General features: G+C 45.9%; 1 protein-coding gene and 2 long non-coding RNA genes across 4 annotated transcripts in view; 2 read left to right on the forward strand and 1 right to left on the reverse strand.

Annotated features, from left to right (window-relative positions):
• LOC135896262 (protein turtle-like) overlaps positions 1–17,476 on the forward strand; it is a 594,776-nt gene that overhangs the window by 462,563 nt on the left and 114,737 nt on the right. For both annotated transcript variants that reach the window (XM_070537869.1, XM_065424615.2), the window contains one exon: positions 6,206–6,511. In XM_070537869.1, coding sequence (XP_070393970.1) covers positions 6,206–6,511 — 306 coding nt within the window. The remainder of the gene's footprint in view (positions 1–6,205; positions 6,512–17,476) is intronic.
• Positions 1–17,476, reverse strand: part of LOC139059432 (uncharacterized) — a 350,104-nt gene that overhangs the window by 190,583 nt on the left and 142,045 nt on the right. The window lies entirely within an intron of this gene.
• On the forward strand, positions 13,083–16,785 carry LOC139059744 (uncharacterized). Its single transcript, XR_011514341.1, has 3 exons — positions 13,083–13,217; positions 14,170–14,297; positions 16,483–16,785. It is a non-coding gene; the product is annotated as an uncharacterized lncRNA (long non-coding RNA).

The raw sequence follows: 17,476 nt of genomic DNA on the forward strand, positions 1-17,476 counted from the left end.
ATAAATATGTTTTATATATGCTGCATTGGCTTGCTGTTTGCAGCGGATATGAATGTTTGTTCATATTTATGGTTCAGTGTAATTGGCTCGAACATAAAAGAAAACACACATGAGTTTGGCTATCTGTGCTGTATCTCATGTGTCACCGTTCTGCCCCAGCAAAGTCTATGCCAAGCACACCTTGGTCGTCACAGGAGCTCCTATCTGCACCAACAGGAAGGGCCTGGAGCCAAATTTGCAAGGCTTTTACACCAGGAACAAAGAAGCGCATGCAGAAGAATGTGGATGATATATCAAGTCTGCAGAGGAATGTGTAAAGAGCTTCAGCCACCATTCCACCAGCACGGACTAATTGGCTAAGTCATCCAGGTAACTGAAAAAGGACTTTATGGAAATTCTTCGTCTTCAGATGCACCTGCAACATCCGACCAAGCACGGACGACGCTGGCCAAACGATCGAATTCCGTCAGTTTGCGCTTAATCACCTTCCTAGCCATGTCAATTCCGTCTGTGCCAAATGCAAGATTTTTCATTGCCTATTTTTGTTAGAGATCATTCATCCTCATCCAAACAAAGGTCAACCGATTCTTCGCTGATACTTAATACCAGTCACTGTCTACTAGCCTAACATATCTGTACCAGTATCTTCTAGTGTATGTTGTCATGCACAATTCCTCTCCTGAAATAGCTGATGCAGCATCGGCATGTGTCTTGCATTAACCTATGCACCATGTGCTATGCACCATTTTACTTTTCTTGATGTTTTTGTCCTTCAATGCTCGCAGAGCAGAGTGGCTTCTGTCTTAAATGCAATCTTTCTAATTTTCCATATTCCTAGTCTCGTTGACGATTGCTCTTCTTCCTCGATAGCCCGGGTCTTTGCGCAAGCTACACTGAATGATTGGTTGCAGAATCTGGTTTTGCTGCCCCACTTGGTTGTGGTCGCCGTGTTACATTTCTCGGATGTGGGGGCCTGGTCAGTTGCATTGGTAAGCAGTCTCTCCAGGTAAGCATTTGCTCCTGCAATCTGCACATCGACATAGACTCCCAGTATACACACACCGTAACTGGTGCTCCCCGTTCGTTCTTGCCTGCTGCAGCCATGGGCAAATTGTGCTTGTGGCCTACCTCGGCCATGATTTGCTCAAAACGGAGACCAGCATATGTGCTTACATGGTTCGAAGTGTATGAACTTGATAGCCGTATGGGTTTCCATGGAAAGGCTCGCAAAAATGGCTGCCGAAGGTGATGCCCACAAAAGCGACTTGTCCACATTGAGACAAAGTGGGACACAAAGTGTGAGCCACACATTAGCGGCCCTCGAAAGAAAATAAGTGTGCAGGTTGGAAAGGAGTTAATGCTAAAATGCCGGGTAGTCCAGGTCGCTGTGTTGGTTGCGGCAGCAGATGCCTGCGTCATCTGATTGCTTCGCCATGGAAGTTGCTCATCTTCAACGGCAACTGTTGGTTCAAATAGGTTCGAGGCTCTCTCCAATCTGTTTGTACCGCTGGTTGTCGCACGTTACCAGACCACCACATGCGACAAAGGCAAGCATTATGACTGTAAGATGGTTCGTAGCCAATGTATAATGTATTGTCTGAACCTCATGCGGTGACCGACTGCTGTTTAATTTTGTTGTTATGTCACTTGGTTACGGTTGCAGTGTTATCTTTTTGGAATATTGCGGTCTGGTCGGTTGCACTGGGAAGCAGTCTCTGAAAGTAAGCATTTGCTCCTGCAGTCTGCACAGTGACATAGACTCTAAATTTACACACACCGTGATTTGTGCTCCCCGTTCACCCTTTCCTGCTGTAGCCATGGGCAAATTGTGCCTCTGGCCTTTCTCGACTGCGATTAAGCACGAACGGAGACCAGAATGCGTGCTTACATGGTCGGACGTGCATGAAATTGTGTGGAAAGGCCCGCAAAAGTGGCTGATGAAGGGGATGCCCACAAAAGCGACTTGTCCATATTGAGACAATGTGGGACACCAAGTGTGAGCCACACATTAGCCGCCTCCGAAAGAACAGAAACATGCAGGTTGGAAAGGAGTCAATGCTAAAGTGATGGGTAGTCCATGTCGCTGTGTAGGCTGTGGCAGCAGACGCCTGCGTCACCCGATTGCTTCGCACTGCAAGTTGCTCATCTTTAACAACGTCTGTCGCTGCAAACAGGTGGGACACTCTGTCCAATCTGTTTCTGCTGCTGGTTGTCGCTCGTTACTAGACCACCACGTGCAACGAAGGCAGGCACTACGCCTGTAGGTAGGCGGCTGAATGTACCCTAAGAGACCTGTGTATGTGAATGCTCAAGGCAGAAAGCTGGGCTAGTTGGTGTGTCATCATTATTCTAAAGACTAGCGCAAACTAGCAGGGACAAAGACAGAGTAGACGACAGGACGAGCGCTAATCACAGGACAGGATTAGCGCCCGTCCTGTCGTCTGCTCTGTCTTTGTCCCTGCTATTTTGCGCTAGTCTTTAGAATAATGATGTGAATGCTCACTGTTGCCATGTGGTTCGTAGCCTATGTATAATGTACTGTATGAGTCTTATGTGGTGATCGATTACTGTTTAATTTCGATGTTATCTCACTTGGTTATAGTTTCCCTGGTATGCTTCTCGAATGTGGCGGCCTGGTCAGTTGCATTGGGAAGCAGTCTCTCGAAGTAAGCATTCGCTCCTGCAGCCTGCACAGCGACATAAGACTTCCAATTTTCATGCACCGTGATTCATGCTCCCCGTTCGCCCTTTCCTGCTGCAGCCATGGGCAAATTGTGCCCCTGGCCTTTCTCGGCTGCGATTAGGCACGAATGGAGACCAGCATACGTGCTTACATGGTCGGACGTGTATGAAGTTGGGTGGGAAGGCCCGCAAAAGTGGCTGATGAAGGTGATGCCCACGAAAGCGACTTTTCCATATTGAGACAATGTGGGACACCAAGTGTGAGCCACACATTAGCGGCCTCCGAAAGAAAAGAAACGTGCAGGTTGGAAAGGAGTCAATATTAAATTATGGGTAGTCCATGTCGCTGTGTAGGCTGCGGCAGCAGATATGCCTGCGTCACCCGATTACTTCGCACTGCAAGTTGCTCATCTTTAACAGCGACTGTCGCTGCAAACAGGTGGGACACTCTGTCCAATCTGTTTCTGCTACTGGTTGCCGCTCGTTACTAGACCACCACGTGCGACGAAGGTAACAATTACGCCTGTAGGTGGGCGGCTGAATGTACCGTAAGAGACCCGTGTATGTGAATGCTCACTGTTGCCATATGATTCGTAGCCAATGTATAATGTATTGTCTGAACCTTATGTGGTGATTGATTGCTGTTTAATTTCGATGTTATCTTACTTGGTTATGGTCGCCGTGTTATGCTTCTCGAATGTGGCGGCCTGGTCAGCTGCATTGGGAAGCAGTCTCTCGAAGTAAGTATTCGCTCCTGCAGCCTGCACAGCGACATAGACTCCCAATTTTCATGCACCGTGATTCGTGCTCCCCGTTCGCGCTTTCATGCTGCAGCCATGGGCAAATTGTGCCTCTGGCCTTTCTCGGCCGCGATTAGGCACGAACGGAGACCAGCATACGTGCTTACATAGTCCGATGCGTATGAAGTTGATAGCCACATCGTTGGAAGGGCCTGCAAAAGTAGCCGATGAAGGCGATGCCCACGAAAGTGACTTGTCCATATTGAGACAATGTGAGACACCAAGTGTGAGCCACACATTAGCGGCCCCCGAAAGAAAAGAAACGTGCAGGTTGGAAAGGTGTGAACGGCTAAAATCCGGGGTAGTCCATGTCGCTGTGAAGGCTGCGGCAGCAGACGCCTGCGTCACCCGATTGCTTCGCAATGCAATTTGGGAATTTTTACGGCGACTGTCGCTGCAAACAGGTGGCACACTGTCCAATCTGTTTCCACTGCGTGTTGACACTCGTTAACCTGACCACCACGTGCGACGACGACGGTGAGCCGTTTAGGAGCTCGCGTCAATGATTCCAGCGTATCTCGACATGCAAATTTTATTTCTTCTATTGCACGAGAATGTACACTGCTTGTCTTCTGTCAATAAAGTCGCACGTTCTGTTCACTCACTTGTGGCTTGTCTGTATGGGCGTCAGTAGAGGCTCTTGGCAATTGGAACGCACCAGCTACGCTGCAGCGAAGGCATTGAGGCATGCCGCATAGCCGGCAGGACAAGCACGGCGCGTACCAGCGTACACGACTGGCGAAAAGCGGCCATATTAGATTTCGTTCTAAAAAAAATTGTACTTCCGCTTCCGGATTGAGCAACATCATCTGGCGTCCACCTAAGTAAGTTCCATGCGCTGCCGCTGCTTATTTTCGAACCACTGCGAAAAGTACAGTTTCCCTTCTCTAAGTTGTTTCTTTATTCTATGACGGAGCGGCGGGTGAGACAGACATCGAGGCACCGTAGCAGCCGCCGGATAAGAACGCCCCTTCCTACCTCGCCTCACAGCCTTGTAGCGGCCACACGAGAGGGCACGCATCCGGGCCGCGTTCCTGTGTTGCGCACGCGAGATGAACTGCGTTCGCCGGCTCACCTTCACAAGATTACACTCATACGGAACCTCACGGCGACGGTGACGCCGATGGCAGAAGTGCGCCTGGGGTGTCCATATAATTGCTATCGCAAATTTTTTAATGCTATACAGCGTCCATCATCAAACCGTGCAATAACCCTTAAACTCATAGGCAATATGTCTGTCACCCCTTAACTCGTCTGGTTTTTCCTTAATTGTACAGCTCTTTTCGTGTAAAACTGCCAACTGGAAACAAGACTCGCAAAGATTTGAGAAATTAAGCGATCTACTAAGGGAGAGAGCCAAGGCAACAGCCAAACAGGAAGTAAAAGTGAAAATTAACAAATTCAACGATTGTTTATGAAAATATTTATGGATCGACATCTTTTTGTTTAAAAAGGGAGTACAGAAAACGCCGCCGGAAGTGGAGAACAAGTCCTTGCGTTTTGAATGACGCTTCTACAGTTATAAGTTGGGCCGGCCCGCCTCACGTAGCCGCTTCTCTGCTGTACTTATGTAGGTGTTTTTCTAACCTTCCGCGCAGTTTGTCTACAACCACAGCGTCCTGCGCTCTGCCTGGTTGTACGGAACTGGCGGCCACGCATCGTTACGCAACTTCCCAAATAACAATACGAGTCGGTTATCGCACTTCGTAGTGCAGTAAATTAGGGATCCAAGAGAACTCCCATTGTTCGGCAAGTATATATATTTCTCTGTAATTATTCCAGAGCTAATTCAACAAAGCCTACTGTAGTCGGACATAACTCAAATCTGCAGTGAAGCCCCGCCTACACCCTCATAACCGTCAGCCACGGTTCCTCCTTGAAACGGCAAATAATTCGTACTTCAAACTTTTGCTGTTACCAAAACAAGGTGGCAACCACAAAAATAAAATTATTAGTGTGTAATTTTATACGCTTTCCCTCGCGTATTATGGTGAAATGGCGGAAGCCAAATTCTTAACTGAACCGAAATAAAATGATTTCTTCGCTGCAACTCTTTATTGACAAGTTTCACTGCAGTTGGCCGTGAAGTTTCAAGAGTAGAACGGGCTCAGCAGTGAAATGAACTGTAACGCAGACTTTTGAAGGGTGAAGTGCTCAAACTCCATACACTTTTCCCATGTCTGTTGCACACCTCATTGCTTGCACCGATGAAAAGACTCTTCAAGAACAGCAGACGTTCCGGAGGTTTCAAGTGCCGCCAATCGTAAAAGGACGCCTTACGAGGATTTTGTTTGCTTGTGTGATTAGCAGGAGAAGTAACACAACCCCGCTCAGTCCGCGTGTCTTGGTTGCCAACTGCGGTGCTTTTTAAGTTGTATTCTACTATAGTAGTCTTTATTTCACACTTCTTACTTGTTCTTGGCGGTGTTCTTCCTACGCGAGTCCATTTGACGTGGTTCCTTGTTTGCCAGGAAAAGGAGAAGTGTATCTCACAGGTGTACCTGTGGAAAACACGGGAAAGGCGAGAGATGGAAATTCAACACAATCAGCAAGACGAGAGATACACTTTGTTAGTGACTTATAAACTGTGAGATACACCGTGTTTCATTTCTCTTTTGCGAGTTCACGCGTCTTTATGGCGAATGGTGGGCGTTATTCGCATCTGTACTAGTAAAGGTAGCCCCCGCCTCATATGCGTAGAAAAATCGCCTCGGCCTGCGCAGGACCTCCCGATGCGGTGCAGAACTGCTCGGTGCAGAACCAGACCGAGGACTCCGTGGCCCTGGCCTGCTCGGAGGGCTACGACGGCGGCCTGCAGCAGCGGTTCCGCCTCGAGCTGCACGACACCGCCCGGCGGCGGCTGCGCGCCAACGTGAGCTCGGCCGAGGCGCCCGCGTTCGTGGCGCGTGGCCTGCCTGCCGGCACCAGCTTCGTGGCGGCCGTGTACGCGTTCAACTCACGCGGCCGCTCCCAGCCGACGGTGCTCGTGGTCAGCACGCTGCCGGCGCCCGTCAGCCTCACCCGGAAAGGTACGTGCGTCGCTGGTGCCTCTGGCGGTGGCTGAAATGTAAATGTCGCGTATACCTACGTACAGGCGTAACTAATCACTCACATCGCTGCACTTGTAATTTCTGGGACAAGCTTTTAGTTATTATTCTTTTTTTTACACAAGCAGGGGCGAAACTGCCTGAATCAGCTGCAGTAGATTAAAATGAACTCCTGCGCAGTTAGTTACTCCCTGTTCACGGAGTAGAGTGGACGTACTGTACTGCTACTATCCCCTTCGGAAGAGGCAGAGTTGGCAATACGTAGAGTACACGTGCTCTAAAGAAGTGTCGCGTATGTAGCACACAACTACGCCACTCATAGAGTCATGTTTACAACTTTACTGAACCTTTGTTTTCAGAGTCTATCATATGCACAAAGTTGTAGCTAGCTATAGGGGAAGTGGCGCGAGAGGAGGGAAATGGCTACGGGCGCAGGGATGGTTGCGTCCAAAAGAAAAAGGAGACATAGGCGTTGCCCTTTTAGTATGCCCATTATTTTGAGTCATTTTGTAAAATTTTTTGCTCGGTATATATGATTCGAGAGGTGGCGCATCAATTCAAGAAAGTTATGTGGTTCTACGTGCCAAAACCACAATATGATTATGAGGCACGCCGTAGTGGGAGACTCCCGAATAATTTAGACCGCCAGCGGTTCTTAAACGGGCACACAATACATGGTACACAGGCGCTTTTGCATTTCGCCGCCATCGAAATGAAGCCGCCGGGATTCGATCCCCACTTCCTCGTGCTTAGCAGCGCAATGGCGAAGTCACTAAGCCACGGTGGTGAGAACGCATGAATTGAAGGCATTCAGGTTTCATGAGATTGCGCTTCAGATTTCCTTTCAGAATACAAGTGGATTCTCTGCAGGCTTCTTCGTGCATCTAAGAGAACATGACGCACATGGTCCTTGCAAATATCTAGACATGCACAGAAGGTGCGTATTGCATGAAGGGCCAGCACACAAGTTCCCATACGGTCGCAACGAACATATCCTATATATCCGATAACGTCTTAGAAGTAAAATAAAATGTGGTAAATATTTCATATTTTATATTTAAATTATGTGGTTTTACGTGCCAAAACCACTTTCTCATTATGAGGCATGCCGTAGTAGAGGACTCCGGAAATTTCGACCATCCGGGGTTCTTTAACGTGCACCTAAATCTAAATACAACGGGGTTTTCGCATTTCGCCCCCATCGAAATGCGGCCTCTGTGGCCGGGATCCGATCCCGCGATTTCGTTCTCAGCAGCCATATCCACTGAGCAACCACGGCGGGTGTTTCATATTTTCCCTAATGCATATGACATTAAGAGGGATTTAGACAATAGCGAAGACAATATACGAAATCTCGATACATTAGGAAGATCCTGCCGAAAGGAATGTGTTCTGGCTTATTTCTTGCAGGAAGCTTCCGAAATTATCACATTCAGCTAAGAAAGAAACAGCGCAAAATCAAGGGAGCAGAGGATAATATCTAGGATGGTGTGTTGCATTACATTGATTGCAATGCAGGGGCACCTTGAGTTATCAAGGTGCATCTGCGGATAAACTACCTTGACGGAAGGATAAACCACCTTGTCCTCTGACTTTCAGCTCCTCCAGTGTTCTCGCTTGACTCTGGGGAGCAGTCCTTACCCACATCCCAGGCTTCTCGTACAGATACCAGGTCAAGATCATCTAGCCTAACTTCCAAACTGATTGGGGAGGAACGATTCCCCTCTGATAGGCATGCCGTTTAGTTTGAGTACCACGTGCAGAACTCTTGCTTTTAATTTTTTGCTCACTCGCAATGGCTACACGAATAGCACAATGGAACGTTACAGGTACCCTACGAAACATTGACGACTTTCAAGAACTCCTATCCAATTTTAAAGCAAAGGCACTCTGTCTCCAAGAACTTACCTTACTCTCAAACATACCAATTTCTTAAATCATTATATGAGTTTTCGCAAAGATCACGTCTTTCTTTGTTTCCCTTTTCTTTTTTCTCCCTCCCTTTCTAATATTTCTTTTACGTTTATATTTTGCCGCTAATATTGTATAATGCTTCACGTTTCACTCTGTTCTTTTCTTTGTTTTAGTATACGGTAACCCACTTCCCTTTGCAATGCCTCGGTGGCTGAGGGTATGGAAAATCAATCAATCAATCAATCAACTGTCCCCATCTCCCAGGTGGAGTGGCAAATGTAGTAGATAGGTCCATTTCATGTCAACACGTGAACCTGCATACGCCACTTGAAGCTGTAGCGATACCAGTGATTTTATTTAACAAAGTGATAACAGTGTGCTCGTTATATATACAACCAGATCAGCAGCTTGGACCTTATGATCTCGCAAAATTTTTTGATCAACGTACTTCCCCATACACTCTTGTAAGAGTCTTGAATGCTCACAACCCCTTGCGGGACGGGTCAACATGCGATATTTGAGGAAAATTCATTGAGAATCATCTGATGTCTTCTGCGGCATGTCTGTCTAATTCAAAGGCGCCTACTTTTTACAGCCATGCGCACAACAGCTATTCTTCAGTAGACTTTGCCATAGGCTCTGCATCTTTACTCCCATTGCTGCACTGGCGAGTTGTTTAATATCCATCAGGTAGTGATCATTTCCCTGTGTTACTAGAGACAACTGAAGAGTATATATATCCCGCATGCACGAAGCGTTCGTATCTACGTCGTGCAAACTGGGATAAATTCAAGGAGCTTTCCACCCTCACACGTCACTCGGTACAATATCTGGGAATGGGGATAATGGCTACATACCTAACAGACCATATAATTAACGCTGCATGCGAATCCATCCCTCAATCTTCGGGCACTTGAATTAACCCAAATCGTTGGTGGGATGACGAATGCTCACTAGCAAAGAATAAGGTGCCGAATTCACTCTCAAGGTTCCAAACTCATGAAAACCTAAAAGCTTTTAAACGATGCAAAGTGAATGGGAGACGTCGCACAGCAAAAATCAATGTTTGGTGCAAGTACATTTCATCCATAAACTCCTATACAAGAGGGTTCACAACAAGGTGCCCGCGTTACAAGGGCAAGCCCCCAGCCCGCTACCACTCGTGAACGTCGTGGGAAATACAATACAAGAGCAAGTCGATACACTTGGTGCACATTTTGGGCCATGTACTAACCCTGGCCACCGCTGCACAAAGGGTGCAGTGGTGGCGTAGAGGTAGAACACCCTTATCGCGTGCAAGAGGTCCGTGGTTCGAGTCCCGGTGCCGCGCAATTTTCCACCAAACTAAAGAAAAGAAAAAAATCCGCGTGTTGATAAAATTCCATAAGCAGGCCTGGAGTGCGGCCGGATCCCTGTGACCAGAACCGGTAACGCACTTCCTCACTACACACTAAACATTTTTACACCCTTATGGGTGTTAATAGGGGTGCTTTCGTCATTTACACCCACGCCCACACCCTTTTAGCACCCTTTTCGGCCAAAGCACCCTATCACAAGGGTGTATACCACACATAAGGTGTGACTTTGCTCGAAGAAGGGTGTTAAATCGACGCCTGAAGGGTGTTGAACGTATTGATGCATAAATCTGAGTAACGTGTACACGTCCACGAATTGAGCAATGTGTGTATGTACTGCATTTTTAATGCGAAAGCATTTCATGGCCTTTCAGGTAGGAAAGGTGGCGTTCTCTGCAACAGCAATCCATACGGGACCCTACTCAGGCCAATCTTGTCATTTCCCTTGAAAGCATTCAGAGAGCATTCAGAATCGCGCCGCCCGTTTTATTCTCTCAAATTATTCACTTCAGTCTAGCGTCACGTCCATGAAAAGAACACTAGGTGAACCTTACCTTTGGTTACGTCGCAAATACTTTCGTCTCTGTCTTTTTCATAGAATATGCTAATTTAACCCTTCTCGTAAAGAAAATCTTTTCACCACACCAAGTTCTCGTCTCGCATCGACCATCAACACAAAATTGATGTGCCATTCTTCCTTTTTGCCAAGAACAGCCACTGAATGCAACCGCCTTCCCGCCTCCACAGTCTCAATTTGTGACACCACTAATTCAAGGTCGCCGTTAAAATTATCTTATGGTTTGATTTTCTATTCTTGCGTTGCATTGCAATTATTGCATATCTTCACCACTCCTTTCTGTTGTTCCTACTAGGCCTTGAATGTATGTATAATAAATAAATAAAATGTGAAGTCATCACCGTCTTGTATGACGTCAGTAGTGATACAGAAGGTAGTAAATACAACAACGTTAATTATGAGCAATTATGGGTAAATAATGTCAATAAGGGTGGAATAAATTGCATTAAGGTTCGTACAAACTATAGCACGGTGCATTACGGGAGATTAAGGTAGAATTGTGAAGAACACATACAATGTACGAACTAACGTATCATGGTCACGTGACAATTGCAGGTGTAGATGCGTGAAGGGATTAAGTTTTCGCATTCCTAAGTGACTGTCGATATTTCTTCAAGGATTCTGATGTTACTGGCATGACGGCCACTCCAAAAATATATCATCCAGAAAAAGAACGCCCTTTCACTTACAATTCCATTATCATTATTTTTCGTGCTCACAGGAATATTAACATGCAATTAAACACTTCTAGAAAAACTGCAGTAGCAGAGCGACAATACGAGAGCAACTTGCGCAATTCTGCACTAATATTTCGGTGCCCTTAATAGCCCAACAAAAAGTGGTGAAATGGAAGAAGCTGTTTGGATACATTGCTGAACAAACAGGGACGTGCTGTTAGACGAGCCTCTGCTGTACAATGGCATCAACGTACAATTTGCATGGTGAATCCATAAAGAACACTTATAGAGGCGAGATCACGTTGGAAGTTCTCAAACCCGAATTTCCACGTACCTTGCCTAATTCATTCAGAGGTTTACTAAGCTACTGATGTGCTTTCTAAGTGCATCCTCAAATACAGCTTGTAAGGCTGAGCCTATATATTAAGGGCTGGGGTCGTCAAAGCTGTAATTTCTTATCCAGAGCATACGCACTTGCAAACGCAGTCTTCAGTCTCCTCATGAATGTTTACGCGTCGCTGTCGCACGACCAAGATGTGCGCGTCTTTATCGCTGAAACTACGCTGTGACCTCGCAAAGTTGCTTCGTTCGGACGCAGCAAATAATCTAATCGCACCAGCAGAAGAGCGCCGATCGTCTCGCTCATGGTCCCGATTTGTGTACTGTACCCTCAGTGATGCAGCACAGACTGCGCCCCCCACCCCAAAATAAAATGCTCGGCACGAACCGTAGTAGCAACTACCCGCCTCACCGCTCTAGTTAGAGACCACAACGAAGCAGCAGCAAACAGGCGGCCATGCGAGCAAGCAAACCTGTCAGAATAAACGTTCAATTTGCGCGGCCATCCCATGCCCAATGAAAAGCGACCGGAAGTGACGGCCGACGCTGTACCATCACCTCGGCGCGCGGCAGGACGGGAAGGCGGAAGCTGCGCCATCATGCTCGTTTTCGCGTGCGTTCGCGTCGCGCGCTGTGCGAAATAATTTTAAACGTGTGATTAGTTTTGCGCGCGGGGTAGCAAAAGATGTGGCCCTTGCTTTGTGTATTACTCGTGCCCCACTTCAAAGCAAAGCGTTCGTACGCACTGGAAGATGGATCCACGAAGGCTGAAACGAGAAGTTGCAACGTGCCCGGTCGGTTGTACTGGCATGACGGAAATTTTCAGGCAAGTGCCCGTTTATTTGGTATTTGTTTTGTTCGCTTTAGAAATATCTCACTGTGATCTCGTAGCATAATTCATAATTCGCTAATCTAAGAGCAAGAGCAGCTGCACTCCTACTAGGGCAAGTGAACTACCTCGATCGCGTCCCGTGTGACTAATGTTTGTCAAATCTACATCGGGCGTGGTGCGCCTGCATAGTTACGCTTTGTTTCTCAGCGCTTGGGCGTTCATTGATGTGATTCTCTTGTGCGTTCAGCGCGGCTGCTTGTAATACGGTCGTTCGCACTTCAGTTAAATGTGGTCGACCACTTTTGTGTCGCGTAGAAAAGGGACGACTGGCTTTGCCACCTTTCGAAAGAACCGGCGCGGTATTGGTTCTCCCTGATGCGGTCGCGTGCTGCTGTTGCTGCTTGCCGGACGCCTTCAGCATTTTTTCGGCTCGCTTTGTCTGCGCGTGTGCGCGTGCTCGCGCTCGGCTCGATTTGTGTGTGTGTGCGTGCGTGCGTGTGCGCTCAGCTCAGCTCGCTTTGTGTGTGTGTGTGTGTGTGTGTGTGTGTGTGTGTGCGTGCGCTCGGCTCGCTGTGTGTGTGTGTGTGTGTGCGTGCGTGCGTGCGCGCGCGCGCGCGCGCGCACAGTACATGCCGGTTTGTATGGGCCGGCGTGTTTGCGCGTGTCTAGTGCGTACGTGTTTTGTGAGTGTGTTGCCTGTGGGTCGCTGTGTGTGCGAGCACGTGTTAGCGTGTCTGCCTGCGTGCATGTATGTGTGCTTGTTTGTGTGCATCAATGTGTGCGTGCGCACTTTTGTGTCTGCGCTTTGACAGTGCGTATACTTGTGTGTGCGTGCGTATGTATTGCATGAGGCCGGTAGTTTTACTCGCAATAAAACTCTTCCGATTTGGTGCAGCGAGTGTTCCCGCCTGAAAGCCGAGTTTGGTTTCAAGCCACTCTGGACAACTGCTGTATGAGGCGCCGTTTCTCTGGAGCACCAGTGGGAAGGCGCCAGGTATACGCTTCGTCCTTTTTTCTCCCATGCCCTGATGGATCGATATCCTTGATTGTTATTGTGAAAGGAACATTACATCCAGAGCATAAATAAATGATTAAGAAATCTGGTAGTGTGTTTCGCCATTACACTAGTTCCGATCTTAAAGACGTGGATTTCTCATTAGCCCACATTTCTTTTGATGCAGACAACCGCTGAAATTATTAGCGGCAGGTTATTCGAGACGTTCTACGTATATAGCAATTGTCTTCAGGAGCTTTAATGAATTTTGAAAATTTGAAGTGTTGTGCTTTAGAGGTATCATATACAAGCTTTAGGTCTCCGGGTAGTTTGCATGCCCTTCGAGAGCTGTCGCCTATAGCCCTATTGAAATTCGTAACTACAGTTTGGAGCACTGGGGAAGCTAGAAGGCTTGTCCTGGCTCTCGAGAAAGTGTTTAAGCTGGAGGTGTAGGTTGAGGAGTTTGGGGTTGGTAACTCAAAGAATTTTTTATGCCTTAGCAGTAGGAGTGACACAGGATTAAAAAAATGTGTGTCAAGCGTAGGAAGCTGCTCATGTGGTAGAGGCATGTGTGTGCGTGTGTGTGTGCGCGCCCATGCATGCGTGCGTGTGTGTGAATTCGCTCCTCAAAAGGGAGTATGCGTGTAAGTGAGCTACTTCATTGCTGGTCTGTTTGCCAAGAATTGGCAAGAAAACACAATAATCAATTTAACTTGAAATAATAAACTTCAAAGCGTACTGGCGACAGCAGCATATGAGCATGCAGCTGTGTGACAATCTTAATGCATGACTGCAGCATCTGGAAGGAGGCTTGCTTCCTCTTCAGTAAGCAGCACAAAGTCCATATTCTTGCTTTTCTTGTGCAAACCAAAACGAGGCTCATTGCCAATGATCTTGTCTTTTGCTCTAATAGCATTTGTTTATCTTGTACTTAGAGCGTCGTTTCTCGCAGGTCATGCAGATGGCAGCAGCAATTTCACAATGCCCAGCCTTGGCGCCCCCCATCAAGAGCAAGCCACTTGCGTTCGCCTTCAGACAGATGGTTAATGTCTTCTTGAAAGCGGTTGAGAAGACAACATTGTAAGTAGATATAGTTGTGTAGTGTAATATTATAAGTCAAGTTATAATTTAAAACTCAGGCTCCTTGGCCGCCTAAGCTTGATATGATGTGCAGTTGTCTGTGGTTGTAAATATTGCCAATGGTACAGTGCATACTGCAGGTATGACTGCTGATCCAAAGTATACATTTGCATTTTCTTGATGGTCTTTCATAATGAGGATTTTCTTTGTGCAAGAATATTCACAGAATGCCGGGGCATTGTAGCATCATATTCTTTATTGTGCATTCACTGCTAATTTTGTATGACCTTTCTGCTACCAATTTATTTGCAGGAAAGGAATATTTGTTTACTCCCTGCAATGAGCTTATTTGCTCATTGCATTACACTCTTCTACCTTTAATTCCGCATCATATTCTTTATTGTGCATTCACTGCTAATTTTGTATGACCTTTCTGCTACCAATTTATTTGCAGGAAAGGAATATTTGTTTACTCCCTGCAATGAGCTTATTTGCTCATTGCATTACACTCTTCTACCTTTAATTTATTCCCATATAATTATCAATACCTTAAAATTTCAGCTGTTTTTATTTTGGATACAATATCGAAATCAAAATGCACCGGATTGCAATCTAGACTGCAAGGGATTTGAAGAAATTACAAGAAACCAGGACCTCTCGGGAGCGTTAAAAAAACGTTTCCGCAGGTAATGTGCCTAATTGTACTGAGCTAGCTGCTCATGAAAATTGCAAGCATATTTCATTTCACACAGTTTTGCAGGATATAGCAGGCCTATGATAGTCTCGAAGCACAACCTTACCTCATTTGCATCATGAAAATGTCTCATGCTTAATTTGGGACAAATTTTGAAAAATGAATGTTTCATAATTTTGAAACTACACAAAGTATTGGTTGAGGCTAGACATTATTCAAACAACTTGACCATGTTGAACCTAACCAAAAAACATGCACAGGAGCACTCATTCAATGAAATGCGATGCTTGTGGTCATTTTCGACATGGCAAAATGTGCTTTTAAGCGAGAGAGGGCAGGTAGCCAATTTACAACCATTGTGACTCATGCGGGTAGTAGCAACACAGGATGAGAAATGGTTGTGTCCCTGAGGTTCATTGAATATGTGAAAACTCATATACAGTAACCCCCCCCCCCCCCCTATGAGGGGTAACCGTGCAATATGTTTTGGGCAAGAAAGACGATTGTTCTAGGAGACAAGAAATTTCAGGCTCTAGTTGAGAGGCTACAGAAAGAAGGACCATGTAAATAGTCGCAGATTAACATAAACTGCGTTGGAGGGGCATCACAGTTTAGAGCATGAAGTGGGAGCATGAGGAAGGATCATAAGTTTAAATAAGGGAATATTACTTGTCAGTGCATTGCCAAGCTAACCCATTGAAAGAAGGGGGCGTGCTCTAAGAAAAATAGTTGACAACACATGCTAAATTTTCGAGGAAAGTATGCCAAAATGCCAATTCTTACTAAATTAGTAAATAAGAAATACACGATAAATTTTAGGATGCAGAAAGTGTCTAATAAAGTGCATTGGAGGGTTGGATATTGTTGGGCTGGATGCATGTATTGCAGGGCAAATGAGAATGCCAGTGGGGATTCCCTCATTTTCATTTTGTGTGCACTCTCTGGAAAACAGTACTCTTTGTCTCCTAGTGTAATAATGTTGTGTAAAAACACTCATTTTTTAATGCTTTGTGCATTTCACTCTTAATGTGCCATATCCCGTAAGCTTCTCACCTGTAGTACTTATAAAGTGTAATGCAGATATATTGCAGATTTCATAATGTCAATTTTGTATTAGGGTCGCATACACACTCTTGGACAAATGTCTATGTTGAGAGATGTCATTGGTAGTCTTTAAATTTTATTCACTCTTATTTTCTATGATGAAAAGGCTACTGTAAATTTATATGTTTTTGCTGCTGTATGTGCCTTGTGTTCACAATGATATAGTGGTTTAGCATTCACAGTAACATGCAATTCCTTAATTTGCAAAATAGAAACTTCTACCTTTCACTTGTCTTGCCCAGTTGCCTGAGCGGTGCATTCTGCCCAATCACATTAATTAAGTTTGTTACTTTGAGGAGCTTGTTGCTTTATCAAATTTTCCGCAAAGTACATGTGTAATTGCACGGACTGAATTCTCATGATTCTCTTCTTATTTTGCTAATGCAGGATGCAAGATTCCAGCAATGCCATGCGCTGCGTTGGTCAAGATGCTCAGAGAATGGAGTCCCTGCACCTCGTGGTTAACCGTGAACATTTCTTTTTCTTTTGGAAAGCTAAAGGCCATTCGCTGCATGACTTGCATTTTTGCAGCTCGGATGTGTACTATATTTTTCTAATTTTGAATCAATATTGACTGTTCAGTATAAAAAATGATGTACAGCGTGAAGGACAAGGACTGCGACAGACACACTCCACTGACTTTCAACAATATTTTATTGCGTTGACACATCGTGTGTGTAAACATAAGAGGGGTCATGTGCAGAAAATGAAAGCCAGTCACAAGGGGTGTTCTAACAGCAAGTCATTGTAAAAAGAACATGTTACTTGAAAAAAAAAGCATCACAATTTCTATCTGTTTAGATACAAAATTTCTCTAGGGGTCAGCGTGATAGAGGGGGCACTAACGCACACACTACCCAGTTTTCTGGTGAAATCAGCTTCAATAATTTACTGGGTGAGCTGTGTCTCGCTAGAACTTCCGTATCTTCAAAGAGGGCCATGCAACCGCAGTCCCGGCAATGAATGCCCAAATGGCCTTGAACAGTGTTATTGACGTTGTTATAGTGCTCTCTTAAACGATCAATCAGGCGCCTGCCTGTCTGTCCAATATATTTACTGCCTCAAAATGGGAATTTGGGAAACCACATTCGTTGCACACATCGCAAAACGTTTTCTGTGCCCGGCAGAGCAACAACTCTGATGCGATTTAGGCGCGTTTACACGCTTACAGAGCCTTGCCAGCTTTTCCGGGGCTGAGAAAAGACTGTGATTCCTGCAGGTTCCCCAATCTTTTTTAGCCTATGGGAGACATCATGAACATACAATAGCACTGCAAACCTGTGTCTTTCAACCGGCTGGTTCCTTGACCGAGCGTGCTCATCATGTTTTATGCACTTCAGAAGCTGTTCCGCTATGGCTGAAATTAAGGCCAAAGGGTAGC

The sequence above is a fragment of the Dermacentor albipictus genome, chromosome 4, assembly GCF_038994185.2.
Source record: "Dermacentor albipictus isolate Rhodes 1998 colony chromosome 4, USDA_Dalb.pri_finalv2, whole genome shotgun sequence".
NCBI lineage: Eukaryota > Metazoa > Arthropoda > Arachnida > Ixodida > Ixodidae > Dermacentor > Dermacentor albipictus.